At 31.1% G+C, this 20,775-nt stretch overlaps 2 protein-coding genes across 2 annotated transcripts; one reads left to right on the plus strand and one right to left on the minus strand.

The window, feature by feature from the left end:
- The first annotated feature begins 5,740 nt into the window (after positions 1–5,740).
- Positions 5,741–6,916, plus strand: LOC110640949 (formin-like protein 3). The gene has a single exon (XM_021792514.2). The coding sequence runs from the start codon at positions 5,830–5,832 to the stop codon at positions 6,745–6,747; it is 918 nt and encodes a 305-aa protein (XP_021648206.2). The 5' UTR covers positions 5,741–5,829; the 3' UTR covers positions 6,748–6,916.
- Positions 6,917–9,579: 2,663 nt separating this feature from the next.
- LOC131172582 (uncharacterized) lies at positions 9,580–11,501 on the minus strand. The gene is made up of 2 exons (XM_058133699.1): positions 11,231–11,501; positions 9,580–10,918 (listed from the first exon to the last, which is right to left on the minus strand). Exon 2 carries the CDS (start codon positions 10,479–10,481, stop codon positions 9,879–9,881), a length of 603 nt encoding a protein of 200 aa, XP_057989682.1. The 5' UTR covers positions 10,482–10,918; positions 11,231–11,501; the 3' UTR covers positions 9,580–9,878.
- Between the last annotated feature and the right edge of the window lie 9,274 nt (positions 11,502–20,775).

The following is a 20,775-nucleotide window of genomic DNA, read 5'->3' on the forward strand; positions in this document are numbered from 1 at the left end:
TGGATGTCAAGTTTAGGAACAATTCAAGTAAGGTCAGAAGAAATAGTGTAACTCGAATAAAGTGGTGGGAGCTCAAAGGAGTAAAGCAAGTGAAGTTCAAAAATGAGCTTCTCGAATCCGAAGTATGGAAGCTAGATATGGAGGCCAATGATATGTGGATACAGATGGCATCAAAGATTAGAGAAGTAGCTAGAAAAGTACTTGGAGAGTCTAAAGGACATGGACCACCCTCAAAAGAGAGATGGTGGTGGAATGAGGAAGTATAAAAGGCAGTGAAGAGAAAAAGGGAACGGTATAAAAAATTACCTAAATGTGATAATAATGAGGCATATGAACAGTACAATATAGCAAATAAAGAGGCAAAAAAGGCAGTTAGTCAAGCAAGAGCACATGTAACATCCAGGATAAAAAAAAAAAAAAAAAAAAAAAAAATGATTGATGGGAATTGGGTTTTCCCAAAAATAAAAAAAAAATTTCAAAAGAAAAACGGAGGAGGACCCCCATTTCTCTTCTTTCCCTCTCCTTCCCTTTCTTCTTCTTCTTCTTCCTTTCTCCGGTGGACGTCCCAAGCCATAACCACCGTAAACGGCGGGAGGGAGAAGAGAGAAAACGTCCGATCGAGGCGTTGGAAAGCTTGTTCCGAGAGCTTTCTTTTGATGCCAATTTTGAAGCAAATGGAGGTCGGATGAGTGAGATATGGAGGAGAGAAATTTCGGGTTTTTCAAGCTTTTTCGTCAGATCTACGACGATCCGACTTTGGATCGACGATCCGAGACCACATATGGACTGAGGAAGAGGAGAGGAGCATGGGGGTATGATCAGATTAGGAAAATGTTGTGAGCTATGGAGATGGTTCAACTTCCAGAAGCTTCCTCATAAATTTTTGGAATTTTTGAGACACAGATAAACTTCGGGTAAGACAATTTTTATTATTTCTCTGTCTGTGGAGCATAAATACAGTGTTTCTTAAACAGGAAAAATTGGAGAAAAATTCTAAGAAAAATATATGATGAAAGTAAAATTATTTGGAGATATTCTATGGTGTTAGTTGAATTTTTGGATGATCGTAGAATATTTTTGAGAAATATGGATGGATTTTAGTTAAATTTTTAGCATATAGGCATATAAGATTGTTTGAAATTAAGATAATTAAATTTTACATAATTGGTTGAAGCTTGAGGATGGAAGTTTAAATATGTAAATATTTAATTGGGTTGAATTAAGAATACGTTAGATGTTGGAAACTTATGGAATCGAGTAAAATTCTTGAATAAAATATTCATGGGTAATTAGAAAATTACAAGTCATTTTGCAATAGCCTTATAATATTATTAAGGACCGCGGGGCAAAATTTTAGAATTTTTAGAGCTTGTTTGAGTGGATTTTTGAAAAATGTCAATTATAGGGACTAAAGTGTAATTTTTAAGATTTTGAGTATTTTCTGATTTGGAGGGCCCAGGAGGGGCCATGTGATATTGATGAGATGTGATTGTGGGAATTGAGAAATTAGAAGTGTTGTTTAAGCCTTTTTGCAGGTTGGGTAGGTCCTGTATAGGAAACTCATTTCCATGAATTAGGCTATTGCTTCTTTAGAGTTTTATCTTAACTCAAGACTAATAAATTTATAATTTAATTATTAGGTGATCGATGTCTATTTTTACGCATCCAAAGACCACAATAGTCATCGGTGTACTGTGAGTAAAATATTAATTTTAATTGTAATTTCGATATTATTATATGTTCAGCATGCCCATGCATCACTTATATGCATATATTTATGTAGTTAAACTCTAGACACGAATTATGTTGCATTCATAACTGTTAATGTGCCATGAATGTTGTTGTGGTAATTTGAAGCGGCGTTGGCGTGCGTGTGATGTGGTGTGGACTATGGATAGGACGCGATCCGCTTGAGTAATTCGGGACCCGATCCTTCGAGGGGTAGTCACGGCTTGAGTAATTCGCTGGGACCCTCGATTTGGTTATTAAGTGGAAGTCCGAGCTTGAGTAATTCGCTGGCACCAGGTTGGATTTAAGAGAGCTGTATAGGGGATCAGCTCCCATATGTTATGATTGATACTACAGGGTGTGTGAGTACTCCAAATTACCTTTTTGATGTTATGATGTGAAAATGTTATTGATGTTGCATTTCACTCTACAGGGTGCATTAGTTCTAGATAGTTATAGAGATTATGGTTAAAATTGATATTTTACTCTCTGAGTCGAACGCTCACTCCTGTTCACCATATTTTTCCAGGCTACAGGAGGAGACATTTTTCAGAATAACCTGTCCCTTTCCTCTCAGGTTATGAAAAGATTACTTAATTGTATTATTATTCTCTAAATTTGTAAATTTAGGACTCCGCATGTGTTAGTAGTAGTATTAAGCCTGTCAGGGACTGTATGAATTCAGGTTTTCATATTAATAAATGAAAAGAAAAAATTTTATGAGATTTAAACAGATTGTAAATGAGGTAACAGGGTTGAGCGAGGCTCCCCTTATTTCAGTTTTCGATGGCTATCGGGTTGGGTTGACCCGAATAAAAATATTTTATTTAATTGTATTTACATGTTGGACCTAAGTTTTTGGGCCTTGGTTATGGATTTGAGAATAATAAGGCTTACTACGGGCCTCGGGGGCTTTATGCCGGCCCAGGTCCTAGTGCCGGTCCGGCCTATAGGTTGGGTCGTGACAGCACAGGCCTTTGAAAAGTTATATGAGAAACTTAGAACTAAAGAAGGGGAGAAAGATATTTATAGATTAGAAAGGAGTAGAGAAAGGAAATGTCAAGATGTCAATCAAGTTAGGTGCATTAAGGATAAAGAATGAAAAGTGTTGGTGAAAGATGAGGACATTAAAGAAAGATGGAGAAATTATTTTAATGATCTCTTTAATAATAGTTAAAATGGTAATAGCGTGAATATAGATTATAGAACAATAGAAAAGAATGTAAATTATACTAGAAGGATTCAATATTTAGAAGTAAAGGAAGCACTTAAGAGAATGAAAGTGGGTAAAGCCTGTGGATCTGATGAAATACCAATTGAAGTGTGAAAGTATTTGGGAGATTTGGGAGTGGCATGGTTAACTAAATTATTTAATAAGATTCTAAACTCAAAGAAAATGCCTGATGAGTGGAGGAAGAGTATTTTAGTACCTATTTTTAAAAATAAGGGAGACATACAGAGTTGCTCAAACTATAGGGGAATTAAACTCATGAGCCATACTATGAAGTTGTGGGAGAGAGTTGTGGAGCATCGACTACGTCATGATACTTCTATCTCTCTCAATCAATTTGGTTTCATGCCCGGTCGTTCAACTATGGAAGCGATCTTTCTCATTAGAAGCTTGATGGAGAAATATAGAGATGTGAAGAAAGATCTACACATGGTTTTTATTGATTTGGAGAAGGCTTATGATAGTGTTTCAAGAGAGGTCTTATGGAATGTGTTAGAATAAAAAAGGGTATCTATTAGGTACATACAAGTATTGAAAGATACGTATGAAGGAGCAACTACTATTGTGCGCACAGTGGGAGGGGACACAAGAGACTTTCCGATATCAATTGGATTACACCAAGGATCAGCCATAAGCCCTTACCTTTTTACATTAGTTTTAGATGAACTGACGAAACATATACAAGAGAGTATTCCTTGGTGCATGATGTTTGCGGATGATATTGTTCTGATAGATGAGACACGAGAAGGAGTCAATAGGAAGCTAGAACTTTGGAGAAGTACTATAGAGTCAAAGGGTTTTAAGTTAAGTAGAACGAAGACAGAATACATGCATTGCAAGTTCAGTGAAGGCCAAACTGGTGATAGGGAAGGAGTTAGTTTGAATGGAGTGGTACTGTTCCAAAGTAATCACTTTAAATATCTAGGCTCAGTCCTTCAAGTAGATGGGGGATGTGAGGAGGATGTTAGTCATAGGATTAAAGCCGGATGGTTGAAGTGGAGACGTACCACTGGAGTTTTATGTGATCGTAAGATTCCCAATAAATTAAAAGGAAAATTTTACCGTACAGCCATACGACCGGCTATGTTATATGGTAGTGAGTGTTGGGCACTGAAAGAGTCGTATGCATCTAAGATAAGAGTTGCAGAGATCAGAATGTTAAGGTGGATGAGTGGCCATACTAGATTAGATAAAGTCATGAATGAGAGTATTAGAGAAAAGGTAGGAGTGGTGCCAATTGAAGATAAGTTGAGAGAAGGGAGATTGAGGTGGTTTGGTCATGTGAAGCGTAGACATACGGAGGCTCCAGTTAAACAAGTAGAGCACATTAGGTTAGAGGATAGAAAGAAAAAAAAAGTGGTAGACCTAAATTGACTTGGAGAAGAGTAGTACAACATGACTTAAAAGCATTACATATTTCTGAGGATTTAACCCAAAATCGTTCAGAGTGGAAAAAGCGAATCCATATAGCTGACCCCAAATTTTTGGGATAAAGGCTTAGTTGAGTTGAGTTGAGTTTAAAAATTATTTTTAAATATAATAATAAATTACGTTTGGTAAAATGTTAAAAAAATTTAAAGATTAAATGTTACAAGTTTTAATTTTTAAAAATAGTAATTGTTAACCTAGATTCCAATATTAACATTTAATTTCTAAAAAAAAATATAAATATTAATGATGTGAAAATTTATTTTTTTTTAAGTATCTAAACAACGTTAATGATGATTAAAAGTTATAAAAGTAATAATTTTTCCTTGTTAATGTCTTATTAAACACCCTCTAAGAGAATTCAATTAAATTATTTTTTATAAATAATTTAGTTTCACCCAAATTTTAATAACAAAAAACCAATCAATATCTAAACAAATACAAGAAAATTAGCCATAAACTTTCTTCAAAATTATGTTATTTGGAAAAAGTCAATTGAAGATACTTAATTTATCCACTTTTTATAAAGCATGCAAAACTTTTCATTTTATTTATTCATTGTGCTTATACTTGTGTTTCAATTTTTTTTATAGAAGTGTAAGTTGTGCTAAAATGCTCTTAATCATATCTCATACAATTTTTTTAAAGAAGCTATAGCCAATTTTCCTTTCTTAGTTATTTTTTCAAAGCTAATTAAATATTAATATTATCCTAATTTTAACAAACACAACACTCAATTATATATATATATATATATATATATATATTAGTTATTTTAATAAATTAAATTTCTTTTTAATATATTTTAATTAAATACTCAAATTATTTAAAAAAATTAATTTTAAATAATTTTATAAAAACCATGTTCAGGGTGAAATAGCCTTTAAATAGCTTGCAATTGAGGCAAACTCAAAAACAACCCTTGCTAATTATAATTGTAGAAGGAAGGTAATAAAACATTAATAAAAACTATTTTATATAAAAACTAAAACATTAATAAAATATCATATTTTAATAAAAAAAATCTTAAAATTATTATTATTATTATTTCAGATTATTGAAAATTACATTTTAATTAATAATAAATAACATATAATTAACAATTTTATTAATAAATTTAATTAAAATAAAAAAATTTATTGATAATAATTATTAATTAATTTAATTTTAAAAATAAAAAAAACGAAAAAAATATAGAAGAGTGATTAAATTTACTGAATTTTTATATTAAAAAAATTACTGAATTTTTTAAAATAAAATTAAAATTGGAAAAATTTATTCTAATAAATTAAAATTAAATAATCACAGTAAAAACTGTCCTCTCAACTTCTCTTTATCGCTTTACGCTACTCCCCAAACCACAGAACTTCTCTGTTACTTCCCAATAGCCACATCCCCCTCTCCCTTTGCTTATCCCGGCTAACACTGTGCCCGTTAGCATCATGGCCTCCTCTCGCCCGCCAACGGCGAAGCTTCTCGATCTCGATCTAACCATAGTTTCCGCCAAGCACCTCAAGAACGTCAACTGGAAAAACGGCGACCTCAAGGCCTACGCCGTCTTCTGGCTGGATCCCGATCGGAGGCTCTCTACCAAGTCCGATGACTCCGGTTCTACCAAACCCGTTTGGAACGAGCGCTTCACGCTTCCTCTCCCTCTTCCTCTACAGGAATCTTATCTTACCCTCGATATCTTCCACTCCAAGCCCAGCGAAACCCCCAAACCCCTTGTCGGCACCCTCCGGGTACCGTTAAAGGAACTTCCCTACCCGGATGACTTGGCCCGGATTCGAACTTTTGAGCTGACCCGCCCATCTGGTCGGCCTCAAGGGAAGATCAGGGTAAAGCTCGGTTTACGCGAACGGCCTTTGCCACCCCCTCCTCCGCCTCCGGCAGGTTTTGATTACCACCATATTATCCCTTCACAAAACTATTATTACAACACTGCCCCTATGCCTTCCCCTCCTGCGCCGCGTGATTACAGGTTCGGGCCGACAATACCGTCGCCTCCCTCGTCCTCACCCGCACCCCCGCTTTCTCCATACTCATCTTATCACGATGGTTATCCTCCTTATTATTCGGGATATTACTCCTCGGCCCCACCCCCGCCAAGACCCATCTTTGATCGGACTGGCAGTTACGGTGGGCCTTCTGCGCCGGTTGATTATTCAGCGTATGATCAGAGACAGAAAGGAGGGAAGATGGGGTTTGGTACAGGATTGGCTGTGGGCGCGGTTGCTGGGACTCTAGGTGGACTAGCATTGGACGAAGGATTGAAATATGAAGAGGAGAAGATCGCAGACAGGGTCGAGAATGACCTCGCTGGGCGTGATGATTATAGTGATTATCGCGTGGATTATTGATGGGTAAATTGCTGGTTGGGTGAGGCTTTTAAGTGATAATATATGCTTACTTGTTTGTGATTCTGAGGCATATATATATGTATATATAAAATCTATTTGGGAATTTGGGTGGAATACCACTTGGTATTTGAGCATCTTTTTCAAAAGGAAATAAATTCTGGTTTTAATATCTTCTTAATGGTTGCACTTAAATGATGATGGTATTTTAAGATCAAATGAATGCCCTATTCATTGAATAGAACATTGCCTTGATTGAGTGAAATTTTAAGTCTTGGAGCTGTGTTCTTGCACTATTTACTGTTTAGTGATGACTGTTTGATTAGATAGATAGATATTACACTTTCTGAGATGAATGCTTCCTAGAGATGGAAGGGAGAGGGATTAGTTTCCTTTGAACTGACACTCATGCATGAGTATTTCACTTGTTGTCTTGTTGATAAAATATAGGTGGTGTAAGGTTTTTGATAGCTGCTTCTTTAATTTCTAACAAGAACTTCTTATGCTCGATTTTAGTTTCATCCTCTACTGGTCTTCACGTTAGGTAGGTCAGATGAGGCTATATCTTGTCCTCATTCTTGTCTCTTGTTTTCCTAACTGCAAAGGAAATCTTTGCTGTTGCAAATTTGCAATTTGCAAGTCTTGTGTACAAGTTTGAGTCCTTAAGGTTCGTAAAAGGTATTCTCACATGTACCTTGGCTTGAAATGGTGGTGCTAACTACTAAGATAGTATTGATTTCATAACCTAATTTTTTTTTTATTTTTAATTAATTAATTAATTTATTGTATTTGTATTTGTTGTATAATTGTATCGCCTTAATTTTTACTGTTCTACGGTGCTTAAGTTAGCTGTTGCCCACAAATTCATGCTCTCTTTCTCGACGTGCTATTATTTCTACCTGCTGTCTGACTGTTGGGTCTCAAATTATTTCTTCGTCAAATGTTTTATCACTATTGAAACAATTTAATCCAAAAATGCTTGCGCATTTTTTTTTAATTATTTTTGTTCGCTGGGCTAATTGTTAGTGAACATGCAATTGATGATTATGTGTTGTTTGAGGGAGAACTAGTGCTGCAAGTTACATGCATAAGCAGTGATTTAGTTTCTTTTATGATGTAGTGGGGGAAACAGGCAGTTCTTAATTCTTATTATTATGTGGTTGGATATAGTGTTATTTTGTCTTCTAGAGCATTGCAGATTAATTGAAATCTGACGGCAGAAATTTGAAAACAGAGTTGTATTAAGAAACTCGTGAAACTTTACTTGGCATGAAAATTTAACCAATATTGAGCTCTCTCGCTCTCTATCTCTCGCTTATACCCACATACGTGCAAGTGCTCTTGACTATTCATTTTTGTTTGAGTATCCATGGAAGCACAGGTTCAGAAATGTGCAGTGGCGACGCTTGTGGTTATTTTTCTTTTAAATTGGGAAAATCCCAATAACCGTACTCTTTATTACCACTTCACAATCATACCCTTTGTTTGGGGAAGGGTTCCTTTGAGAGACAGCATTCGGAATTGGTTGAGTTTTACTGTTTATGACTCTGCAACATCTGAGAAGCCCCTTGCTGCATTTAATTCATCCAAGTTCTTGTTTCTGAACTTTCTGCATTTTGATATCGAGTCTTTTCACAATCTAATAATTTTTTATTTATAGAAGTCACTGTTTCTAAGTAGGTGGAGGTTTGGAGAAGAGAGCTATAAAACCAACTTTTTCATGTTGGTATTTCGAGGAAACGAAAAAAATAAAACCAAATAAATGAACTTATATGATAAGTAACCCAGGAAAAGAGAAAAGGTTTCGAAATAATAATTGCATTTAAATTTCTATTTGAACCATTGAAGAATAGGAGAATCATGTAATGTGGAGGAAACGAAATGAAGGCTAAAGGATGCAATATTTCTTTATTAATTCAGAGGTTCTAATATTTAAGTTATGATATTGGTTTTGAGTCTTTGATGTTGAGTCGATCACTGTTGGGACTCAAAATCGGACTGGAATTAACCTGAAGTTTCACTGGTTTGAACCTTGTTGGAATTGTTTTCCTCCCTTCGTGAATTGGATTAAAATTGTGTTTAATTTTTTTTTTACTTGAAATTTTTTTTTTAATTGTTGGATTGATTCAAATCAAATCAAAACTGGACCAGAATTATGTAGTCCGGTAGAAGGTCCTCAATTTTATGGATCCAATTTGATTCAAAATTAAAGTGAAATCGGCCAGTGGATGGGCTACCTTGATGTAAGGGTGGTCTTTGGAGTCGAAATGAGCAATTCCAGTTCAATGTTCATAAGGATTGGAATCGAAACTGCAAGATTTCTCTTGGTTTTGATTTGGTTTGTGTTTTGATAAAATTTAATAGTTGAATTTAAAAAAAAAATCAATTTTAAACAAAATCAAATAGGTCACTTTTATTTTGAGTTCAATTCAATTTTTTTTTTATTTGATCGATTAATTTCGATTTTGATTCATAAATTATTGCCGGGTCTACCTTGACTACTTGGTTGAGGCTTTCTGCAGGAATACTCGATTGGGTCATTAGTTAATGTCCTCCTTTATAAGCAAATAAAATTAAAGTTAAGCTTTTTTTTTTTTTTTTAATATTTTGGTAAACAAATCCTATAATAATTATTAGGAGTTAAAAGTACTCATAGAGGATTACTTATAAAAAGACAATGATAAGATTTCATGATCCACAGAGCTAGCAAGAAAACAGCCACTAAAACTATGACTCAATTATTCTTTCCTTCTCCTAAAGAAATAATAAAAAGGACTAAAAACAATGGACTTAGATAGCCCAGGAAAATTAAAACAAGTAGCTAAAGAACAGAAATTCAAAAATCAAAACTTTGGATCTGAATTTGATAAAAGAATTGTTACATTATCCATACAAATTTTCCATACCATATATGCATTGAACTACACTATTTTTAAATATAAAAGGTATAGTTTGTATTTCCCTGTGGAGTGATTACTCACATTGCAGCCTGAGCCACCCCAATTCCCTCTAAAATTTCTGATGTACAAGCAAGCAAGAATATATTTTGCTCAACTTACATGTTCCAAGTTTATGAAGAATTCACAGGTGAAGCAGCTGCATCTTCAGTCTTTTGCAAGTGTTTGTGACTTCAATTAATCTTCTTCATTTTCAGCTGGTTGAAGTGATTGCTTAAACTCAGCATCCACAATTACCCCATCCATGATATGTACAATGATCTGGCCTCTCCTACGATCAACTCTTTCTGATCGAACTCTATTAACTTCCAGCATTCCATCTACATCCTTGGAAGTGTATAATGTAAACCCAGATAATGAATCATAAACGATCTCTTTACTAGAGGATACCATATCAGAAAAGAGGGCTCGAGGAATAGCTGAGAAACCCAATAGTGGAGAAACCACTGCATATGTATTGGTTCTCTTCTCTGTTAGCGAACTATCATTCACCTGTAGCCTCAAATCTCGCTCGAAAGCTTTCTCCGAAGGTATGAAGACTGTAAAAGCAAGTTCTTCTGGCGACATTTCAATCATCATGTCACCTAACTTTCCTATCCCTTCATCCTTCAAAACCTTCCTGCTATTAGCATTCTTATAAGGCTTGATTACTCTATTTCCTAGTGAAGCCTCAGGGACAGGGAGTCTAAGAAATGAAATCATGATTACGAACAAGCAGCAAACAGAAACCATCACACAAACAAAGGCAATTGGGTTCTTCAAAAAATAGCCTCGCCTCATTTTCTTTATCAATTATATCACTGGTGATTAATCAATAGCCCTAAAATCTCAGTATCTCAACATAACATTTTTCCCAAGCAATCTAAGGACAAAAATAGTATCAGAAACTTGCTACCATTAACCATTCATAACTATTGATAAGAAAAATCTTCATGCCAAAACTTCGAAAAATTCCCTTTCAAACCTTATCAAGCAGTTTTCTTAGCATTCAACATTGCAACCCTAAAGACAATGGTAGCAATTAGCCACTATTCGTTGCATAAACTCAGAATTTGAGCCACTAATCCCTGAGTTCTAGTGCAATCAGAGAATCTCTAAGCCGATATTGGACAGACATCTATATATATAATGCAGCTCAAATGATTTACAAACTGTTGAGACAAGAATAATAATCCAAGTTCAACCACTCCCTGCCAAATCTGACCAATTTTACCAATCTGAAAGCCGAGAATCACACCCATTAATGCTTGAATATCAAAAACACAGCCAATCACACCAAACTGAAAATTCAGGTCTAGTGAAATAAACTTAAGGTTGATATGTGGTCATCATCAGAAAAGGGTACTTTAACCAAAATATAAATGAGAAGCAATAAACAATTGTTGGGGTGGGGAGCAAAGATTATGATATATAGCATTCTCAGAGGGGATCTGATCCCAGATCAATATTTGTGAAACTAATATAAAATCTAGATGTGATTTCAAGAAAATTTGAATAACACCCTTTGGAATTGGCTAGGGAAAATTTACCCGGAAAGAAGCAACAGGAAGCTTGTAAAGGGCAGAACTCAAGTGTAAAATTTCAATTTCCCAGCTTGTCAGATGGGCCTGAGAACTCTTGCTTACATGTTGAATCTTGTCAACTTAAAATAGGATTAATAGTGTGAAAATTTTCAAGCTTAGAACTTTGAAATTAGGGTTAGGGTTTCAATGCAACAGATCTGGAAAGATGTACACACATGGCATTGCGGAATTACGATCAAATGCTGGAGTTTCAAGGTAACCTAAATGATGGGCCTAGGACACATCAGAAAAGCTACCAAGCCGGTCCTGTCACTTGGGTTTTATGGGAAGATTCTGTTTGAAAACTAGCTGAACCAGTTCAATCTTAAGAGGAGGGCCAACAAGCCCAACCAAGCTTTATGCCCAAATTTGCCATAAGCATGGTAGACTGCAATTTTAGTGCCATCACATTCACCAACTTCTCTTACCCTTGCAAATCATTTGCTTAAGTTTAAAAAAATAATTCAGTCATAAAGAATACCTTTTTTTATAAGCAAATGGAAGTTCTTAACTTGATTTGTGATTATTTTAGTATGTAAATCAAAATTAATAGAGATTAAATATTTTAAGTTTATCTCAAAGGTCTGACAGGCCCTTGACTTGAATTAGGTGATAAATTATTGTAACAGTTCATTCTAGTTGTTACATTTTAATCTGAGCCTCCAGCTCTTTATATAAAATTTTTTTTGTCTAATATTATTTTAAATTTTTTCACTTAACATTTTAAGTTTAAGTTTTAGATTGAGTGTATTAGAGAGATCTGTTGGCTTGAGTTTAATTTGAACTTAATATGTCAAGTTTTTTCTAAATTTTATTAATAAAATTATAATTAAAAAAAATAAGTCGATTTATTAATTTAAAAATTAAATTAATAACACATTTAGTAATTCGAATTAACTTGCAATCTAAAAATGACCTAAGTCAAATAAACTTACAATAATAATAATAATAATAATAATAATAATAATAATAATAATAATAATAATAATAATAAGACCATTGATATGCAATCTAAAATGTCTTAAATGATCCAAACTAATTCAACTCAATTTGTTTGTAAACTCTAAATAAAAATTAGAAGTTTCATTAATAAGATCTTTTAACTGTACAGATAATATATTCAGAGTCTAAAACTAATAACTGAACCAAACAACTATAATTTGTGTTTAATTAATTATTATAATTTTAAATATTTTATAAATTAAAAAATAGTTTAAATATTCAATAGTTGAATCTCAAATAAGACAATAATATGAATAAATATTTGACATATTAATATAGCTGCCCATAAACAAGATTGTATACATATAATTAAATCCATCATTTAGCAACTTAATTTATCATTTATCTTTAGAAAGTAGCAAGTAGCATTGTGACAATACCCCACATGTCCTTTCAAGGGACAACTATAGGTGCACCACTTCCTAATCAATATAATTTTGCCTAATGCAACATTAATTTATTCAAAAGGTGTGGAGCAAGTTATTATTATTATTATTATTATTATTTTTTAAGATAAGATAAGTTTCATTAATGACAAAGGCTTCAACAGACAATTTAGATAAACAAGAGGTTCATAAATCCAATTCATCTCAAAGAATGGAGAAAGGAGAAAAGAAAATATAACAATTCAATCCAAATTAATAAAATTTTCGATTCAGTCGGTACTATAATTTTAAGAGCTTAGAAATAAAGCTATTAACCATGGCTTTGGGAGGGTGACACTAAATAGAGCTCACAATTATCTCATTATCGTGTAATTTTAGGGGCCAATCATCCAATCATCAAAGCAGATTTATGACTTAAAGATGCCTACCGTCTCAAACTCAAAGAGAACTCTCCCACTAAACTAAAACATCGATAGACAAGACAAATACAAATTATACAAATACTCAGAGCTTAGATCTTCATCATGCTCTTTCTTTCTCTCATAAGATCTTTAGGACCCGTAATAATTAAAAAAATTATAAAAATATTTATACCTGATCCGAAAGTGAAAAGGGTAAAACCTATTATTTAAACTGAAAAAGAATTTTTCAGAAAAAAAAAACTATAAATAATGATAAGGTAAGGATTAAGCTCGAATAAAAAAATCGACTAAACAAAATTTTTCTCTCTAAAATTTAGAGAGAGAAAAATTAAGCAGCGGATGTAAACTTTTGCAAGAAGGTGATATATACATTTGTCCAAATTTGTCTATGTTTTTGCTCCACAATATGATTTTTTTTTCCTCTTTAATAAACGATAAACAAAATCTTAGAGAAGAAAAAAAAAAAAGGTGGCTATATGTGCTTTTCTTGGAAGGACAAAACAATTGTTTTGGTCTTGAAAAGACTCCCATTTCCTATTTTGGACTCGAAAATTAATATCCATGTGTCTTATCCTATCTTTTGTCTTTTATGGGATTTGCTAAATGTTTGATGTTTGACAATTACAAGTTAGTCGCTTCTCCACTCCCATTTTAAATTAATGGAAGTTGGTTTATCTATTAGGGTGGATGAACCATCAAATCTTTAGCAAGCTCCTTCGAAGTCTGTTCCTTCTCCTTCACCAAGAGGAATGGCAAAGAGGCTGCTCATACTCTAGCTTTCCTTGTACAGCAGCAAATCCCGTTGAGCAAGCGCTGCTGATTAGTCTCTTACTTGGAGCAATTTTTTTAACTTATCCCTAAATTTTATTTTATATTTCATTGCTATTTTTTAACTTTAATTATTGCTAAAAAAATTTTAAATTTTAATTTTATTTTATAAAAATCTATATAATCTGTTATAATAGATTTTCAAATTAAAATAATAAAATTATCTTTTAACCTCATTTTTTTTTCTCTCATATTTAAAAAAAATTAATATTTTAATTATTTCAGAATCTATTATAAAAATACCAACACTATCATAATAATTTATTTATTAAAAAAAAGAATTAAAGTTGCACTTACAAACGTCATATTAAATTTTTTTAATATCAAAACATATTATTAAAGGTAAGATTTTTTTTAATATCAAAACACACCATTACAAGTTAAAGAGTTTTCTTAATAATAAATTAAATTGAGTGATAAATATGAAACACAGTAAAAATTACATATTACCCCATTATTAGTTATCTTTGATTTAAAAAAAAAAATTGTATCAAACATGCAACAAATCTTATCTTTGCTTGCCTTTTTTGACTTCAATTCGATTTTTATTCATAAATGAAAATTTTTTATCCACAAAAAATAAATAAATAAAAATACTCTTTGTCAATTCAAAATTTTCAAATTATTAAATGGTGCAATCCAAACATTATCATTGCACTGGATATGTATGTCTAGACAGACAGAGATTTGAGTGTAAAATCAATTATCATATCACTCTTATTATCTAAATGTTTAAAATTTTAAATAATAAGCTTCAAATACCATATCAAAATCTTAATTAATTTCTTATATTTCTTTTAATGTGAAATCTTGTAATTTTATGAATAATATGATTTAATTTCCCATCAAATGAAATTCATTTAAATTCAATTTATATATCAATGGATAAAAAAATGCAATTTTTAATAGCACCATAAAAATTATATTTAAGTAATTTAAATAAAATGAATTTATAAGAGGAATTAATTCTATAAAAGAGATATTTTCCTTAAAAAAAAATCTTATATTATGAGACATTTACTTTTATTCTCATACCCATTTTAAAAGAGTGGAGTAGACGTGCCTTAAATAAGTTTGCATCTTAAAAAGAAGAAAAGTTGATAAAGAATAAATATTAGTTGTTTCCAATTAAAGCACATGGAATCCTTTCCTATAAATGTACATTAATTTAGTGCTTAAAACTGTGTAACCTTTAATTTATCACTCTACGATGAGTTACATGTTACTTCAAAGTTGACATTTACAAGTAGCTAATAAGTGTGGAATAACATAAGCTACTGATGGATATGATTAATCAACTTGGAAGCATCCCATCAAAGATCATAAAATGTATATAAGTAATCTATATTTAGCTAGTGATTTTTCCATTATTTCTCTTCTTCTCTCTTTTTTTCTTTTTTTTAATCTTTTTCTTAAGCAATTACCAATGAGTGGCTGCTCCAAATACATTTTTTTTTTTTATTTTTTAAAACTCTTAGATATTGGATTTTCAAGTGGAGGCAGTGATCTTCTATCAATAGAGCTTGATAGCTAGTGTGACTTTTTCCTTCATTAATATTTGGTGGTTTTAACTCCTTTTATAGGCCATGAAAGTAGCAAATTCCTAAAAGGTAGTGTTATAAAAGATTTCTTTGATCGTTTAAAATAAAAACTATAAAAAAAGATTAGTTACTACTCAAAAAATTATTTTATTATGCTTAGATCATCTAAATTGCTTTGGATTGGTTAGAAATATTAGATTTTCAAGTACGGGCAATGATCTTTTGTCAATGGAGCCTAATATTGCAACTTGTTCCTTCATTAACATTTGGTTATTTAAACTCTTTTATATATAGGCTATAGAAATAGCAAATTTCTAAAAGGGTAGTATCACGTAAGGTTTCTTTGATAATCAAAAACAAAAAAGGATTCGTTACCATTTAAAAAATTATTATATTTTACTCGGATAATTGCTAAATTTTCTATATATCATTAAAGAAAAAAAAGTTTATACCTAACTAGTGAGTAATGTAATTCGAAAACACATGATAAGTAATCTGATTTTACATAATTTGTCATATCTTTGAAAGGATATAAAGAGTTATGATTTTGAATTTGAATTTGTCTTAATTGATATATAAGAATTTGCATCATTATAATGAGAGTTATGAAAAAGAAAAAGCCATCCTTCTTGCGTACGAGTGTATCGCATATCACATTACGGCTCGTTTGGCTGGATTTTAATTATGAAAAGGAGAAAAATAATTTGTTAGTTTCAACAATTCTGCAGATAATATTTTATTCCACGGCAAAAATCAACTTAAGATCATGATGCTGCCACTGAAATTATCATGGTATATATGTTCAAGCTAGTGAGGTTTCTGTTCCCAAATAGTTGAGTGGGAGACTTAAAAATATATGGTGTATATGATTCTGATTTTTCTTCTCATTTCAGTGGAACACGTATCATTAAAAATATTATTTGCAAAATGGTTGAGATCCGTGAGTGAGTTGGCATGTCCAAAGGCTAATTCTTTAGAATCTTACATTAGTTGTTAGGTGTGCATGCGTAACACTTATATGGAATGAAGAATCTTGATAAAACTATCATGATTTTATCAAATGTCGAGTCCTATCTTTGAACGCTATATGTGTGCATTTTATCTTTGACAGGAAAAACACATTTCATTAAAAAAATATTAATAAAATTTTTCTTCAGAGTTGTGAGATTTCTACAAGTTTAAATTTCAATCAAAGTCAAATGACCAAAAGAAAAACTCCACTTAGCTAGTGAGGTTACTGTTCCCAATTAGCTGAGTGGAAGACTTAGAAATATTAATAAAATTTTCAACCTTATTAATTATGATGTCGTCTTCAGATATGTGAAATTTTTTATAAATTTAAGTCTCAATCAAAGTTAAAAAAATTAAAAAAATTAAAAAAAAAAAACTCAGGTTTTTCTTTTCCTCATTTAGTTTATAGTTTAGAATACAAATTGTAGTGTTTTAGTTTACATCATTCTCCATTAATTTCTTTGATGAGGATACTTAAAGAATCTCTTTCACAAAAAAATTATGTGCCATTTTAGTATGTGAAAATCCCAGGTGGAATTATTATTCCACATTGATTGGGATAACGTATTTGAGTTATATATATGATTTGGGCAAACCTCTTCTCATTTAACTAATTTTTGGAGTGAAGTTAGGCCTAGTATATTTTCTTTACAAGATATTAAAGCCTATCTTGCTATCGTCCCATATTAGTTTGGAATGAGATGTTTGAGTTTTATATATGACTTAGGTAAATCTCCTTTCCTTAAAGTTTATTTTTTGAAGTGGAGTTAGGCCTTATTCATTTTCTTTACAGGAGTAACTTCTGAAAAATAGCATATTCTAATTTACAATGCCATATAAATATATAGTTTATTCATAAGAAGAAGGATTAATTAAGCTTTGTAATCTTAATTACTTTCTATTTGGTGATCATATATAGTTTAACAATTGTGCATTAGAACAACCCGTCAATGGAAACTGTGTATATATATATATATATATATATATAGAATCGAGCAGTTAAACCCTAAGAAGAGACCATGCAGCCCTGTAATGGGCTTCCGTATCAGATCATGGAGAATAGAAATATACAGGAATTGTATACAGCCAAAAATCATCATCAATATCTTCTCATCATATTGACAAATTGAACATTTATAAAGCAGCATCAACTCTCAGGATTCTGGAGAGCTTGCCCATTCTTAGTGGTCCCTTGCACATGCAACCATCTTTGATACTCTTAACCTAGCTAAATTGTCTTACAAGAGCTGACACTAGTTGTGTGGATGAAAGCAAGTGGAGCACGCATGGATTCAAGTTGTCCATGGATGATCAACAACAACTGAGTTCTCATGATGAATCTGGGAGTCACTCTCCTAAGAACAACATTTGCAGACTTAGTCTTAAATAAAAATCACACATTTAGTCCTTCTGTTCATTTTAACATTAGTATTTGAAGATAAATTACTATTTAATCCTTAAATATTATAATTATTTACGATTTTATCTCCAATTTTGCAATTAATCCCTCCCTCTCAAGGGATAGAGAGAGAAAGAGAGGGAGAATATGGATATGAGATCGCTGTCGTAGACCATTTCTGCGTTTGTCGTTTTGGGCATATGGAGCAGAAGAAAACAAAAAGGAGCCCATTAGTAGATTGCGGCCATTGGAATACTGAACTGAAACGTGGTAGGTTCACGACAGTTTTAATAGTTGTTGATCAAAAGTGACAAGAAACGGCCATATTCAGATCATCTCAATCAGCGATCTTCTGCAATATATATATCATAAATAAAATCGAATTAACAATTTCCAATTTTAATTTATTCCTTAATTGGAATTTTAGAATCACATATAATTAATTAATTAATTTCATAATTATTAATGTATATGAATGAATATGAACCCACCATCTACCATCTTCTCCTTCTTAATTCCTTTATTCCCTAATATTTGGTGAACCTTGAATTGCACCTGCTTCAACCAAACCAAATAATTAAGTCTCCTTGATTCCTTGTTAACTGCCACTATAGCCTAAGTCCTAGCTCTTCTACTTCTTCGACAAACAGAGATCCTGTAAGCTTAATCAATAAATTATGTAAAAAAGTTAACAAAATTATTACTAAACAGATAGTAATGATTTACATTTATTAAAATCAACTATTAAATTATTATGTTATTGTAATGAAGATAAATATAGCAATTTTCAAAATCCTGTCATTATCTTATGATTATGATTTAAATATACATGACAGTAATTTTCAATGGCTGCTTTAGATTTATTATGTATGGTATTAGAATGAGTATCGAACTATTGATCCTATGACTGATCAACGCTCGGATTAAACGTCAAACTACAAATGATATAAAGTGTCAAAAGAAGTGTCTGCATGTATCACAAAAGAAGAGAGACTGAAGGAAGTGCAATTCCATTTTGACAATATATATATAATTTCCACACGTTAATTAGAGTGCTTCAAGAAACAAACAAAAAAAATTATATAATGTATGCAAAAATGATAATGGTCAAAAATAGTACAATATGAAATTGACATGCATGACAAAAAATTAATTAAATTTTCACTAAACTTAATTAGAATCTAATAATTATCGAAACCTGAATTTATTATATGAAAATTTTTTTATTAAATACGGTCCATTATAAATTTAAAATATAAATTTATAAAACCCATATATTTAATAAATGAATTTTATTATATATCTTGCATCACAAATATATGATTATTTACATCAAAATAGTTAATTTATTTATTAAATATTTTTAGGCCAGTCTTGTATTCTCTTTATAATTAATTAATTAAAATATTTAATTTTAATTCACTTACCTTTAATAGAAGTGAAATTGATGAAACTACGTATAATAAAATCAGTTTTTACAATCATTAGTTTTAAAAATTAGAGCGCAAATCAAATGATATATTTAGTATTTAGTATGCCCATAAATATTAATCAATGAAACAATTGAGATTTAGGTAAGAAAATTCTATTGTAAATGTAACCCTAAAATGTCCTTCACAAAATACAAAATCAATGTCGTTTTCAAGCTGCAAATGCTATAAGGGACACAACACCATCACGCTAAATTAAGGGTTTATATATATATATATATATATATATATATATATATAGTGTTAATAATGGTGGTCTATGTACTTGGTTTAAATATTTTGACTTTTTGGAAATCGATTATATCACTGTGATAACTGCTAAATTTAAGGACACTATTTTTAATATAATTAAATATTTATATTAAAAATAATAATTAACAACATTTTTATGTTATTAAATCTTTATGATAATATTATTAACTGTAATGACCTGAATTGTTAAAATATAAATTTTATATTTTTATATAGTATTCAAATATTATTTTAATATTATCTAACTAAATTATAATTTTTATAATATTTTTATTTATATATTTTTAATGTTATTTCTAAACATATTTTATAAAATTATTTAATAGTCTAATTTTGATTTAAATGATTAGTTTTAAATATTAATGTTAAATCAATTAACAAGATATATTATTACATTATTATTAATCTTGGTTCTAAGATTTAATTTAATAGTTATTAATTTGACAATTATTATTATTATCAATATTATTATTATTATTATTATTATTATTATTATTATTATTATTATTATTTTCTTTATTATTTAATTATACGTATATTTATATTTTGGACCCATTTGAATATACTCAAAAAATTTAGAGACTAAAAGTGTAATTAAAAGTTAAAAAAAAAAAAAAGAGGGACCAATAAAATTTCGGATAGCAGGTCCTCCCCCCCCGCGCGCCCACCAACACCCCCCCCCCCGCCCCCCAGCTCTTTCTCTCCTCGACACTACAAGAAATGTTAAAAATAACTATGAAAATTACCGACTATAGAATTTCGTTGGTAATTTACCGATGAATTACCGACGCTTTACCGACGAAAAAGAGAAATAAAATTTAAACTAATTTTTACCGATGAAATTATCGACTAATTACCGACCAAAACTTTACCGACGATGTAATTTCATAGATAAAAGTGGTGCCTAACATTAGCAGCAAAATTAGCAGCCAAATAATAAAAATAACGATCAAATATTTCGTCGGTAATTACCAACGAAATGCTTTTCGTAGGTAATAGTAAGAAAAAAATAGAAAATAAAATTTTTAAAAAAATACCTATGAAAAATTTTTCGTCTGTAATTACTAACGAAAAGTTTTTCGTAGGTAATATTAAGAAAAAAATAGAGAAGAAAATTTCTAAAAAGCTAAAAAATTTTACCTACGAATTTTTTTCTTCGGTAATTACCAACGAAATGCTTT

The sequence above is a fragment of the Hevea brasiliensis genome, chromosome 14 (assembly GCF_030052815.1).
Source record: "Hevea brasiliensis isolate MT/VB/25A 57/8 chromosome 14, ASM3005281v1, whole genome shotgun sequence".
NCBI classification, from domain to species: domain Eukaryota; kingdom Viridiplantae; phylum Streptophyta; class Magnoliopsida; order Malpighiales; family Euphorbiaceae; genus Hevea; species Hevea brasiliensis.